At 43.5% G+C, this 15,034-nt stretch overlaps 1 protein-coding gene across 2 annotated transcripts in view; it reads right to left on the bottom strand.

Moving 5' to 3' along the window:
- Positions 1-784: 784 nt before the first annotated feature.
- cntln (centlein, centrosomal protein) overlaps positions 785-15,034 on the bottom strand; it is an 83,240-nt gene continuing 68,990 nt past the window's right edge. For both annotated transcript variants that reach the window (XM_034584982.1, XM_034584974.1), the window contains 2 exons: positions 10,945-11,019; positions 785-1,779 (listed from right to left, as the gene is read on the bottom strand). In XM_034584982.1, the coding sequence (XP_034440873.1) occupies positions 1,669-1,779; positions 10,945-11,019 (186 nt within the window). In that variant the 3' untranslated portion in view covers positions 785-1,668. The remainder of the gene's footprint in view (positions 1,780-10,944; positions 11,020-15,034) is intronic.

Here is a 15,034-nt window from a genome sequence, read left to right as displayed (position 1 = left end):
GAAAGTGGTAAAGAGGAAAACAAAAGCTAGAAGAGGTAAAGAAGGGAGTTAAAAAAAAAAAAGGGATGATACGAAGGGAGGAGTGTGAGGTCTCTTGTGTAGGAAGCCGACTCAAGGACAGAGGAGACCAGGATCATGGTTTAATATTCAAAATGAATAATAAGAGAGGGAGGAAAAGGGAAACAGATAAAAGGCGTCGGAGGTAGATATGTCAAGGATGGAACCGCTCCTCTAATACACCCCTGTGCTGGGCTGCGTGTGTGCTCGTGTGGACCCTGGTTAATGATGTCAACAGCAGGGGTCACTTGTTACAGACGGGAACCATGCCAACAGTCAGCTGTCAATCATGAGAGAGGTTCAGGACCCCCGCTGTCCACCAGAGATCCTCAGTCCCCACCACACACTGACTGACAGTCCTTTGAACCGCTGGCACGAACCGCATACAGGAGAGCGTTTAGACCAGACCCTGAAATTCACCACAACAACACAGTGTGGACAGGAAATAAGAGAACTGAGTTTTATTTGAAAATCAAGAGAAATTATTTTAAAAAGAAAACGATTGGCACAATTCACAATTACATTATCAGTAGAACAAATACAGATTAGAAATGTACAATGGAATATTACCAATTGAGGAAAAACAATATCAGAGATTTATGGAATTAAGTTTTGATATAACAGGAAAAAAATCAAATTTACAAACAAAAGTCAGAATATCACAAGACAGAAAGTTGTGAGATTACATTACCATAAGTATCTGGACAAAGATTGTGCAAAAAATGTCTATTCTGAGGGAAGAACCACAGAGAATTGCCTCTTTTGTGGAGGATTAATTGTTCGGTAGTAGTCGACTGTAAAGTTATCGTTGGTTATATTATTATTTCCAAGTGTTTTTTTTTTTTCAATATTTTCCGAAAATTACAATTTTATTCTTGTAATATTGTGACTTTTCCCCCTTTTTTGCCCAAAATTCAGATTTTCTCTTCTCGTGACATAGTCTTTGTTCTCCAATATTCTTTTCCCTTTAAGTGGCCCTACTACTCCATCACAGAAAAGATAACAGTTTATATAGCTTCAAGCATCTCAAGCAGAGTTAATTAGCATCAGAAATAAATACTCCAATCATTGATGGGGTCTCTGAGAGCAGAGCAATCAGGTCTGATAAATGGATGTAACCTCTTACAGTGAACATTCTGCTCTGTGCTGCACTCGACTTTCTCAAAGTGTCGACTTGGCATGGCTAGGTCAAGTCCCTGCACCCTTAGGTCCTTGAGTTGCCAAATAAATTAGGGGGAGAGGTAAAAGAGGGTAAAAAAGTCTCACTTAAACATTAGCGTAAGCATTTGCCTTATCACCCCAGGTCTGTGCTGAGAGTGGGGGAGAGTGGCTGCACTGTAAATTAGCTTGGCGCTAAAGGGCCCTGTCTGATAGACATAGTGCATTGAGGGCTAACACAGATGTCGAGGGCTCATTTACAAAAGCCAGGCTGCTGTGTTGCGCCAGTGGCCCAGAGTGAGTCGACAGCGCTTTTCTCACAAATATTGGTTCTGCTTCCCCGGCTCAGCTTGGCTCAGCCCACCTCCCACTGAGTAGGAACCAGTGAGGGAGAGAAGAAGGGAGGGCAGAAAAAGAAGAGGATGACAGTTTTCCCAGCCTCAGCCCAGGGAGTCAGGCTTTTTCGCTGACTGGTGTTGCGAGCGTGGCCAGCTCTTCTGTCAGCACTTTCCTCTCCTTCATCTTCACACGCACAGCCTCCATTAGCTGGCCGGCAGAGGGGATCTGCAGGGGAGGGGAAGGATAGAAAAGGGGTGTGGGGGCGGTGGTAGAGACGGGTTAGAGGAAAATGAGGAAGACACAGATACACCACTATTAAAAAAAAAAAAGGGGGTCAGATGTTTGACACCCGGCGGCTTTTCAGAGAGCTTATGTGTTGTTTTGTGAAAGAAGAGAACCTAAGATGGGGCCTGAGGACTCGTGAAACTTTTGAGGGACCATTCGCGTTGAGTGCTTTGACGAAGCAATTCACAAATCGGGCTGCGCAGCAGTAGTTTCAACTCCTCATTTCACACTTTACTCTGACCTGTTTTAAGTTATTCTCCAGACTTTTTCTTGCCTTCATGGATAGGACAGATGTACGGAGAAAGAGGAGACGACGTGTAGCAGAGGCCTGAAGACCAGAGGTGGACCTGCGGCCGCTGCAGTTCAGCTACTATTTCAAGGGAGTATTTCAAGGACATTTTTTACAACAAAGGTTCATAGTTTTCCAAGTCTGACTCAAAGCATCATTCACAAGCCTTTATGTACATTTACGCAAATTGTGTTGTTTTTCCTGTCACACTGTCTGATTAATTCCTTGAGTAATTCCTTGGTGAGAGATAGGAAACAAAATCTATCTTCCTCGTAGGTTCAGCCAAAACTCATCAGTTACATAGATCAGGGGAGTATCTATAAAGTTACAACCTTCTGTTACTCTCCCTCTCCTGCAGCTCAACAAGGGGACGTTAAAAAATTGTTTTTTGTACTAAACCTGTTGTAAATTTGAGTTCCAAAGTTCCAAGAACAATGTTTGGGAAAAGGAAACATAAACATATAACTTGGATCATATTTTTGCTTTGAAGGAGAACAGTGGATTTTCTCCGTCATCTTACATTGGAATCGTGTCAGAAATGGATCACTTCATGGCCAGGTAAAGTGTTTTAATGCAAAAATGTGAACCCGTCTTTTGAATAAAGGATAATGGCAAACTGTGCCTTGTTTTGTTGGGGCTGAAGACACAGCACACTTTCACCAGAAGTTTAAATTTGTCACTTTTTAACAGATATAAAATATAGAATCAGTCGAGGCGTCACTGGAGACATTTATGACATTGTTGTGTTTACTGAATTGTATCTGAGCAGGGGAGGTGAGTGGAAGAGAGCTGATGTCCACTTAATCACACAGGATGAAACATGTTGAGCATGAAGGTACTTTTTATGTGTTTTCTTAATTGTTGTCGTGCAAATGCTGGAGAGGTGAAGATAAAGAGGTGGGCGGGTCTCTCCTCAGACTTCAGTCTAATTTAGTTTTTCCTCCTGAATCAACACAAGGATTTTATGGTCATTAGGACGCCTGATCAAAGGGAGGCATTCTTACGATATCACCCATAAATATTCACTTCAAGTTATGTGCCTTTTACAAGCGCCTTCGCTGAGCGAGGGAAATAAATTAATTCCCTGAGCAATTGTCCAAAGCGCATGGCCTGAGATGAGAAGTGGACGGGCCAAAATAAAGATAGGGATTTTCGAAAATATTTCACTTTCTTATCCCTTAAAGAGAATGTGAACGATGTAACTTACTTAACTGTATAACATCTCCAGGAAGGAAAGGGGGGAAATGCAAGGTGTCGTGTTGCTCTGCTCTGACTAACACAAACTCACAACACACATATTGGTATTAGGTCTGTGGCTGACATCTTTTAAGGACACAGAAAAAGCACTGTGATGTGATTTGAAACCATCAACTTATCAATTTCCAATACAGCTGCAGAGTAAGAGCCTCTGAAACTCACATGCACATATGAAAACTCGCCCAGGCCTCCCGCCCCCTTGACACCTCTCTCTTCTTCATTAAAGGTAACAGGATATGGGAACACAAGGCCCTGTGTGCTGGGAAGTGAGTGTTAAAATGTGTGTGTGCGTGTGTTTGTGTGTGTAGCATGTGTACAGTGGGGAGTCAGTTCCAGCAGCACTGGATGCATCAAACACACAGCGCTATTCCACAGAGAACCACTACACTGGAGTAACTGCTGAGATATCTCCCTCTGCTGCGGTCCATCTGGGAAAACTCTCACGTTCTGTCTCACACACACAAAGACACCCACGCACAGACAGACACACACACACACACACACACACACGCACACGCACACACACACACAGACACACAATTTCCTGATCAGCTAATTGCACTTAGAGCCACTAACTATGCAAACAACCATCACTAAAATAGAGACACAGCCACAACACAAGGCTCCATGGGACAGGAAAGTGGGAGACTGGATCATTAAAAGTACAAATATGGGAATATGGGTAAACAACGCTAACAGGTAAACATGATCTAGATAAGGCCAACATGAGTACGACTTCAGCCAAAAACATGATACAACTTTGACAGAAAACATTCAACTTTCAATCAACTTTAAAATGCCCGAAGTATTTTGGGGAATTTTATGTTTTTTTATCGGTGCGGCGGTTAACGCTGATTGAATCCCAGTTGGGTTGAGGTCTTTCTGTGCGGAGGTTGGATGTTATTTCTGTGTCAGCGTGGGTTTTCTCTGGCTTCATCTCACAGTCCAAAAATATGCAGATCGGGGGTTGGGTCAGATGGAGACTCTAAACTGCGTGAATGGTTGTTTATGTGTCAGCTCTGCGATACACTGGCACCGTGTCCAGGGTTTACTCAGCCTCTTGCCAAATGTCAGCTGGGATTGGCTCCGGCTCCCCACGACCCCAAAAGGATAAGCGGTGTGGATAACGGATGGATGGAAGCTTTTATCACAGACAGTAGCGAGATGACAGGAAGTTAGAGAAAGAAAGATGTTAGTCTCCAACCAGAGTTGAGCGGGTATGCTGCAGTTCATGATCACTGTCTTAACGCCAAAAATACGTGGGTGCCCCCTCTCAACTCCTTCATGACAAATCAAAACCTTTAGAAACACATCCCTAGATTCTGGCACAAGGAAACACAAGCATTCAAACTCACAATCAAGACACCATCGCTCCCTTTCATTAAACTGCCACATTTGCTGGGGACCGATACCCTGCAGGGTGGTTAGAGGAAAGCTGTGATGCAGCTGCTCTACCTGATCCCCTGGGCTGCTTAAGGCGACGTTAGGAACTGGCAGTAATGTTATGCTACAGCTGATTTAGTCAGGCCCCTGTCCCCTTTGGCAGACCTCGCCAACACCGGCGCTGAGCAACACTACCACTGTTTTGCAAGAGGTCCTGTCCCCTTTGGCAACACTGAAACAGCTACTATAGCATTAAGCCATGCTAACTCACATCCATTACTATTCAACAGGCCCCGCAGAGCAGACCTTTTGTCTAGGTGTGATTTCATGAACACGTTTCAGAAGGGATCTGACGAGTAAAGCCACTGACACAGTGTGTGTATATCATCTATACATATGTATATGTGTGTATATGTGTGTGTGTGTGTGTGTGTGTGTGTGTGTGTGTGTGTGTGTGTGTGTGTGTGTGTGTGTGTGTGTGTGTGTGTGTGTGTGTGCAAAGACTAGGACAGGGGCTGCAAGCAAAATGTGTTTTTATGAGCCAATTAAATGACATTGCTATTCTACAGCCTGGGGCACTCCTCAAGGCGAGGAGCAGCTCAAAGTTGCAGCACTCCAGTGACCATTGTCTGGTAGTGGCATTACACACATCAACTTTTTTTTTTCCTTAAAAGATCGATCATTCCAGCTCTTTTGTCTTCTCCCTTGGAACGAGTTAGCGCATTGGCCCAGTTTGTGTGTAGCTGCAGAGATCGTGTCAGGCGGTCGGAGAGCTAAATGAGTAGGAACGAGAGGGGAGGGGGATTCAGAGAGTCTAAAAGAGATATGAGGGTGTACATCACCCAAATCTCTGCATGTGCTCAGCAAATAACTACTGAGTGTTGCCACATTATCAATTGTAACAGCCATATATAATTAGGGAGGATGTATTCTACTGCAGAAGTGACGTTTCTGTCCTTTTAAAGTCCTACAGGAGTGTGTACCTTCAGAAGTCAGTGATAAACAAAGATGTACGCTCCTGCTTGATTTCATAATAGCTGTAAAAAACAAGGTGTCACATTTCCGTGGAATGACTAGAGTGTTTTCAAAGTGCTGATAGATTCCTGTGATAAATCTCTGTCCCTGGCTGCTGAGCCGTCTTCCATCTAGGCCACTATTCAAGGTGAGGGAGAAGTAGTTACAGTAGTTTGATCACAGAGGGGAAAGCAGCTCTTTGATCTTTGATCTTCTCACTTTTGTTTGAAAATCAAATTTATGATACAGGGGAATAACAACAACAACAACAACATGATAAATAGAGTAAGAAGAAGCCAGAGCACAAAGGCACTATACGAAAAAGTCTTGCATTTGATTATCTCCGATAATGAATATGTCACATTTGCAAAAAGGGGCTCAGGTAAGAAAACCACTAAAGCACCGACAAGTCTATTCTCTCCCTCTCCTCCGTAATTACCTACCCCTGCAGCAGAACAGATCCCTCTCCTTTCTCCCTTTAGGCCACTAGAGACTGATATGAAAGGGAATTGGACACTTGGGGCCACAAAAACTGTAATTAAAAATCTCTCCTTTTCTTGATAAGTTGTTTGGAAACATCATTTCAGTGCGCAACATGCATTTGTTAGGGATCTGACCTAAATACACCCTAGATTAAACACAGGGAAGCACCGGGTCTTTGTTTCAGGTTCCTACTCATTAGGTGGGAAAATGAGGTGATTCAGACACAACCGGGGTGTAAATATAGAAAGGTGATATCCATACGAAAGAGATGCAACCTTTAGGTAGAATTCAGCAATCGAGAGCACAGCCATGAATAACAGTACGGCTCATGTACTGGAAGCAGTGACAATCAACTAAAGTGGCCGTGCCTGTACAGCGAACTGTCACATACAAAAACATGACGGAGGGAAAAAGGTGTTTGTTCAGTGACATAAGGGAACGTAACAGAACCAGCCATTTATTCAGTGAGGAAACGTGAACATTAATCCTCTTTATGTGTTGACTTTAAGAGTCCACTGTGCTCCAGAGAATGACCCCTGGGTGCAATAAGACTGGCAGCAACGTCAAAGCTCCAAAATAGCATCACACCTCAGGAAATAATTATATAATTCACGTGGCTTATTCAAAACCATTCTAGACTCCTGAAACGTTTGCCACACTGTGGTCTGCCTGGTTAAGTAATGACCCTTTAATGGCAAAGGAACAGCACCAACACACGTGTGTGCTGTTTCTATTTATATGGATTTAAACACACTGAATAAGTCACGCTGTGCTACGCCATTAACAAGAACTTTAACACCAGTCTCCTCCAGGGAACTCCCTCCTCCAAGCCCCCACCGCTTTTCCAGTGACATATTTACAGTACAAAGGCTCAGCTCGAGTCCCCTCCACGCACATACAAACACACTTACACAGACAAAAAAAGAGTGGCTGATTTAATTAGCTCAATCATTAAATGAGGCTTAATTAGAGTCACTTTCCTTCGGAGAGAAGTGTGGGACTCAGAGCCGTTCCTTGTCATTACGGAGGCATAATGAGCCACACAACACAACACAATGCACTTCCCCTCACGCTCACAGCACTGACAACAATGGGAAACTTTCTGAGACACCAAGTGCTGAGGCTTTGTTGTGTTTAATACCGAGGGTTAATGATGTAATGCCCTGAGAAGTGCCAATATGGAGCGGGGTTTTGTCAAGAAGTGACTTAAATACAGTCTGTTATTTAACATCATAAAAACCATGTCCTTAACGGAGCTACAGCGACCTCTCCCCAAAGTGCAATAAGGACAGAAATTACAACAATCATTTCAGCCCCGTGGTCCATCCATTAACACCTCTGATGTTTTATAACGTGTCCAGTCCAGATTGGTCCGGCCTGTCTCCACTAGTGTCTTAATGTTATGTTCGCCTGCTTGTTATAGTTTGGAGGCTGATAAGAAGTGATGCCTGTACGTCTCCCCCGGGTGTGATTGTGAAGTAAATATTAGCTGGCCCTCAGCGTCACCCCATACTAGTAAACCAAACCACTGTCCTCTCATAAAGAAATCAACAGAGTCAATGACTTTTTAAATGTTATTATGCTGTCATGAGGCTTGAGATGGGTACGTGTGTGTACAAAATGAGTCTGAAAAATGATCTGGAGGGAACGTGTGTGTTTTCGTGCATGTGCACACGCTTGCATGCACATGCTCCTCCTGTTCATTATTGGCCAGCAGCAGAAGCCAGTCATTTCCCTGTCTTCATAAAGACTTGGCCCATTAAATTCTACCTCCAGTCAATAATTAGGACTCCACAAATAAACCAAAGGCAATTAAATCAATGCTTCCCCGGGTCGGTGCCTGGACCCTACGGCCCACATGGACACTCCATCTTCACTGCTGGCCTTATTCATGGCGGGTTGCTGTGGAGCCATACAGTGCACCCCCTGGCCTGCTCATGATTATTAGATAGCACCGTCCCTCGATCCTGACTATGGAGCGCTGCTTATGGTGGCTCTCTACTGAGAGGCGTAGGGTTTGATTTCATTAACTCACCAGTGGAGGTGAGAGACGAGGAAATGAATGCAATGTTTCATTTGGTTTTGAGTGGACATGTGGGGCAGCGGTGAGGGGCCTCCGGAAATCTATGCCACTTCGTTGGCATGAAAGGATCCGTAACTCAACATATATACAACCACATTTCTACACAACACACTTGTTTGCCAGTGTCTTGTGGAAGTCTCTCTTGTTACGTTGACATGTGGCAGTGGGTGACAGTGATGGCGAATAATAGTCCACATACAGATACACACAAACCACTCTTCTGGTCTTTCACACATACACACACTTACACAGAGATACGACACAGAGTGAGTGATGGGTTTGCTATTGACAGGGCCACTGAGATAATAAAGTGCTGTCCCACTGGCAGCTCCATTAGGCACTGACAGTGACAAGATGAGGCTGTCGTGAGTGTGCACACACAAGTGGGTACACATACCCGCACATACGCACAGAGATGGACACAACCTCATCCTCTTTCAGTGACAGCCAGCCAGTTAAGGACATGGATCTCTCTCTCATCTTTCCTTTCACTGGGTCTATTTCTGTCTCTGTCTTTTTTATCCAAAGAAGAGTGTGTGAGTGCAGCTCAGGGGTAAGATCATATCATTATTAGGGGAGTGTGTTATTAGTGTCACAGGCAGGGTGACAGGCCGGGCCATTCCACTTCACAGATGTTCTGCTTGGTGAGCCTTTCATAAGCTATGACAGAGAGTAGAGAAATCAAGGGGGCACAGTATGATAGTTCTTGAAGTCTTTTCCCTCACTAAGAAAACGCTGGCTTCTCAGAATCAGCAGACGTGTTGTAGAGACATATTATTATCAAAGCAGTTTTTAAAATGTCACAGTAAAAGATCTTAAACTGAACAAGATTCAGATGCTAAAATAAGTCTGAAATAAAACAGCTAGAGAAGAGGACAGAGCAAGACGTCCCCCTGATATGACAGTAGTCTTTTAAAAACCAGAGAGCAAGGAAAAGGCAAGTTAAGAAAAGAGAAGAAAAAAATTATAAATAAATAAATACCACCCCCCCCCCCACAAAAAAAAAAACAGAACAAGATGGACTTGAAAGGGGGATAGAAAAAGTCTGTTTCAGTGAGGGGGGATGACTGCGGTGGTCCCAGCGGTCCCCACAGGGACCTGGGGGCAAGTCTCAGCCTTGTCATACACCGCTCTTCTCCTCCTCCTCGCCCCACACCAGCTCCGGCAGCCCCCCCCGTCCTCCACCACCCCTGTTCTGCCCACGGAAAACGTCGATAGCAGGCTGCTGGTGCCGAGGTCTCTGGTGGACACTAGCTCATTCTCCCGGCATCGACAGGCCCGCCAAATCAATATTTAGTTCCCCACTAACAAGCTGCCTCGGGGTCTGAGCCAGAGAGAGAGAGAGAGAGAGAGAGAGAGAGAACAAGAGAGAGAGAGAGAAAGAGAGAGGGAGAAAGAGAGGAATGCGGGACAGTGGAGGATGGCAGAGAGAGACAGAACAGGGACTGAGAGCTGTCCAGCTAGAAGGGAAAAACATGGATTCAGTGGTGTTTTGTTTTTGTGTTTGTGTGTGTGTGTGTGTGTGTGTGTGTGTGTGTGTGTGTGTGTGTGTGTGTGTGTGTGTTAGTGTGGGAGGGGGAGAGGAAGGTGGAAAGGTCAGAAGAAGATCTGGGGAACAAGAGAACAGTGTCTGGTGTGTGTCGTGGTGCGGAGGCGACGCATGAGTGCCTGCGGCAGCCGCTGACAAGAACACAGACAAGACACACACACACACACACACACACACACACACACACACACACACACACACACACACACACACACACACACACACACACACACACACACACACACACACACACACACGCACACGCACACACTCGACACTCTCAATCATACACATATCACAGCGAGCAGACGTTGACAGCACTCCAGTAAAGCTCCAGCAGAGCACTCACAGATGAGTGGATGTGCACACCAAGACCCACACACAGTGAGGATGTAGTTGCTTTTCTTTGTTTTATCTTTTGCATCATTGTTTCAGAGCCTGGAGCAGGACACATTTGGGTGGGAACTAAAATTCATCATCCATTTACTTAATATGGGTGAAACTGGTATCCAGTTGTTTCTATCCTAAAGACTGACAGAGCATATCGGCAAGGGGCAGTTAAAATGTTTGGTACGATAGGTATCTAGAGAAAAAAATGCCAAACAGATACAGAAATACAAACACTAGAAATCAAACTTGAAAATGAAGACATTGCACTAATAAAGTCTATATACAACAACATTTTAATAATTTGCAACACAGAGTAACATTATTTTTAAATCCTAAAATGAAACGGAAAATGAAAAACAATATATCAAGAACATCTCTCTTTAAGGCATTGCACTGTAAAACATAGCAATATTATTATTTATTACTAATAAGTAAATATAAACATTTACCTGCGCATTTTTTGAGTAGAGTAGTAACACTGCTCCATGTCAATTACTTTTTGTTACCATCAACATATTTTCTGTTACCTTACCATTTCTACCAATGCAACCTCAACGAGGATGATGAATTATTTGACTATGCAGTGAGACGGCAAGACTTCTTATTACTGAGAGCGTGAAGGAATGAGCTGTGTTTTTGCAGACGTGTGAGACTCACCTTTTGCTGCAGGATGTGGTTTAGTTGGTCGAGCCACTCCCGGTCTGTTGGACCCTCTGAACGAGCCTCTGTTCCCTGCAAACACAACAGCGAATATGAAAATACACGAGGTGATAGACATCATGCCGATGTTTAGAGAGAATGCTTATGTCACCTTTAATATTAATGGTTTGTATGTGGATGAATTGTGTAAAGAAGTCAAGTTAGACCCAACATGTCCCTCAGACTTTTACAGAGAACCTGCCACTGTATCGTAACACTCTTCTGTGTGTCTGCTGCTTTAGGGCAGAATTGTAACATCACACCGGCCAGGACCTTGAAGGAGATTTCTCTGGAGACTCAGTGGCCGGGTACGCCAGTATATGTTTTCATGCTACTCATGTAAAGACCTAACAGAGTGGTAGCCTTGTTAGTGCTAATGAACAGGGTGAAGATCGACTGCATGGCCATGTACACCTCAGCACTAATGTGCTACCTCTTCACTTTGAACCCCAGGTGTTTGCTGCTCGAAATGATGTGACGAGCCTTGCACCACCTCACAGGGACACGGGGAGGGCAGGGGTGTGTGTGTGTGTGTGTGTGTGTGTGTGTGTGTGTGTGTGTGTGTGTGTGTGTGTGTGTGTGTGTGTGTGTGTGTGTGTGTGTGTGCAGCTGCATTTGTAAGCTGATGGACCTAACAGACAATCCTGTGAAGTCTGGAGAAGCATGGGCTGTCCAAAGCCACAAGTCCACATGGCGGCTTATGCAGACTTTATGTGAACTTTGATGGAGTCAGCTTCAGCTGCAGGTGCTGACTTCACTAGCAGAGTATATGCTGAATGCTACCCAACATTCATAGCAATATGGATGTGAGTCAGACAAACAAATGTTTGTTTTCAGGTAATAAGAAGACAATATCTGACCAATTATGTTTTAGAGAATCCTCCTCTGAGAAAAATATTAGCAATGTTATTGCTTAGGAGGGTCATAGGAAGTGTTCCTCTACATATCAAACATCATCTGTATGTGTGCAGTTATTTTGTGCTTCAGCTGACAACACATGTTGCATGTGCCTATGTTAATAAAATTCAGTATCATAAAAGACATCCATCTGCATCCATGTTTTCACTACTTCATTTATGTGGTAAAACAGTGTGTTTGAGCATGAGAGCTTTAGACACAGCAGACACAATATGTACCTGTCACAGTATGTATGACCTTGTGGATTTTATTCTGAATGTATATTTTACGTTAAAAAAAATTCTCCATCCACACGAAAATATCTCCGGCCAGACGAGAACATTAAGGACTACAAACGCTCAAACAAGCCACGCTGTGCCAGTAGGTGGTGATAGAGTCTACATCAACCATCCGTCAATGGTCAAATCCCAGAGAAGAACGCTGAGGTCATTTTTTCCCAAACAATCTTATTTTACAAGTTTTTACGGATACACAGAAACCTGAGTTTTCAAATCTGCACTTCGGAAGGCGTTTTAAAAAAAATCTCAGTTTTAATGACTCAAAACTCAGTTTGCGTGTGGACAAAAGGCTCAAAGGCAGAGGAAAAAGTTTGCTTTGCAATATATCTACATTAGTCTGGACAGGGCAAACGACCAGGTCTGCAAGGGCTTGAGAATTCACATTTGGATTAAGTATGTGTTTCCCCATTGCAGTCCCCAGCTTCCTGGAACCCTCCATGTGTGATCCTGGTGACAGCACAAAGGCTAGGCTAATTTCAGTGTGTGCCTAATTAGTGACTGGTGCTTAGAGTAACTGAGAAGAAGATGGAGAGCAAGGGGGAGGCAGTGTGTTGTTACATTAGTGAGAGAGAGAGAGAAAAAGAGGGTGAGAGAAGAAAGTCTACTTGTGACTGCTGCCTTCAAGCCTCCCACCGGGGTGAACATTGTGTGTGAAAAAGTGTGTGTGCGTGAGAGTCAGTCAGTGCGCTTGTCCACCCTTGGTAGATATATAACAAAGCACGGACGCTCCATCTAACATTAGGTGCAAAACAAACTGGCCTGGCAATTATAGGCTTATTACATCTGGATCATTAACTTCAAAACTAGTTGCCCAGGGAGCCTAGAGCTGCGCTGCCCTCTCTGGTTCTCAGTTGCATGCTATGGAATGGATAGAGGCACATTACAGTGTGCAGCATGATACATGTGTGGAGGAGCTACACGCCTTCTGTACATCTATGTGCATGCATTACATTGATTTTTATGTTTTAAAGTGTTAGTCTGTAAGGAGGCGGCTCTAAGTTTCTGTATTATTTTCAAAAGGCTTGAAAATCAATTAATAAATTAACAATACAAACTAATGCTCTGGAGAAAAGAAAATATGTAGTCTTTGGAAGAGATGGTGGTAATTACACGAAGGTCATCTGTTCCCCAAATCCTCTGAAATAATAACCACAACTAGGAATAATACATTTAAACATTTTGATATGTCAGAAATTCAAAATAGGATTGATTTCCAAATCAAGTACCAATACCAATAACCCCAAATGTTGGAAACTTCTGTGAATATCGTTGACAAGTAAAGAAATCTGGCACACCAAAGAAAAGTAGCTCAGTTGGCAATGGAGTATTCTCATTTAAAAGTAAAACTGAGAAGTACAAGCAATCCCAGTGAGCCCTGTGCTCTCATTCAGCACACTGGTATCACTAAACCAAGTGAATAAATGAATACACTTGTGTTGGACTTGTTGAAGACTGACTGGAAATTCTGATAACCTCATGTCATGTCCTCAAGTAGAAAGAAAAACATACAATCAGAGTAAAAGAATGAGTTAAAGCTCAAAACAAATCACAATTCTAAATCATGTATGAAGAATAAATCTCAACACATTGTTGACAGCTGTATAGTGTAGATCAATTTTTTTAATTCTAACAACTCGTTAGCACAGTGGAGCTCAAACTGGTTACCTCTGCCATGGAGGTGTTTTCTGTCCTCTATGTCTGTTTTGCATGTTGGTTTATTTGTTTGTAAGCAAGATTACACAAAAACAACTGGATTGGAATAGGACAAAACCTGGTGGAGGGATGCGGTATGGGTCAGGGAACAACCCATTTTGGTGCAGATGTGGATGAGGACATTTTCCCAGGGAATAATTCATGCTTCGTGGTTAAAAAAAACAAAAAACAGGCATATTTAGGTAACTGATATTTATGAGTGTGTGAAATGTGATGCAGCTTGATTGAATTCAAGGGGACTGTTAGGCCTTGGTGGAGGTATGCGCTCTGCAGAGTGCCTTTCTAGTTTAACCTGTTTTTGAGCTACTTCCAATGCCAAGTTGACGGCACTTATATGAAGACATTTTCTAAGCTCTTTCAGTGAGTCCAGTAGGAGTTTCAATTAGTGCACATATGAAATCGCTCTTGTTTCCCCATGACAGCCACTTAAACAAATGCAAGTACAGACACAAATGATTTCTCCTGGGATCTATCTATTTTTCTGACTCTTGAAAAAACAAAATCACACTCTTAACCTTACTGTCAATTATTTAATGGGTGTCTGCATGTTGTGATCTATGTTCTATCAATTAACAGGAAAAATTCCACTCGCCATGTAAAGGCGCCGAGCAGTTGTTAACCACCATTAATATGGCAGCGAAAACGAGTGGTGAAGACAAGAGAATGACTTCTCCCACAGAGGTTTCAGCCCTGATGAGGGGGACTTTTTGTCAAGTGAGAAACAGAGTCCTGTCATCTCCTGGGTGGAGCTGGGCTGCAAAAGGCTAAAATTGGTTTCAAGTGTGAGTAAGTGCCTGGTGCGCCGTCTCTCATCCTGTGATAGATGGGAGGAAGTCCCCAAGGATGGGAGGTTGATTGTAACACGGAGCTGCTAATTGACGACACGGCTGGAATGATGTATGGTGCAGAAAGGACCCACCAAGTTGGAAAAAGAGTGTGAAACTCAGACTTTTACAGGCAGATTGGAGTCAATAGCAAGAATCTTCGGCTCAACAACAGCTTTCACCGATGAGAAAGGAGTTGTACTTACTCAACTCGTGCCAAAATAAATCTTGTATCAAGTTGACAGGTGCTGCAGGTGTTGACAGGTTTTTGATCTTGTTGAGAGCAAGAACACCGGCTTTACACATGAAGCCACA

This window comes from Hippoglossus hippoglossus, chromosome 1, assembly GCF_009819705.1.
Source record: "Hippoglossus hippoglossus isolate fHipHip1 chromosome 1, fHipHip1.pri, whole genome shotgun sequence".
In the NCBI taxonomy this organism is placed as follows: Eukaryota; Metazoa; Chordata; class Actinopteri; order Pleuronectiformes; family Pleuronectidae; genus Hippoglossus; species Hippoglossus hippoglossus.
Note: the sequence above shows the minus strand (reverse complement) of the source record. Positions and strands in the feature narration are given on the sequence as shown.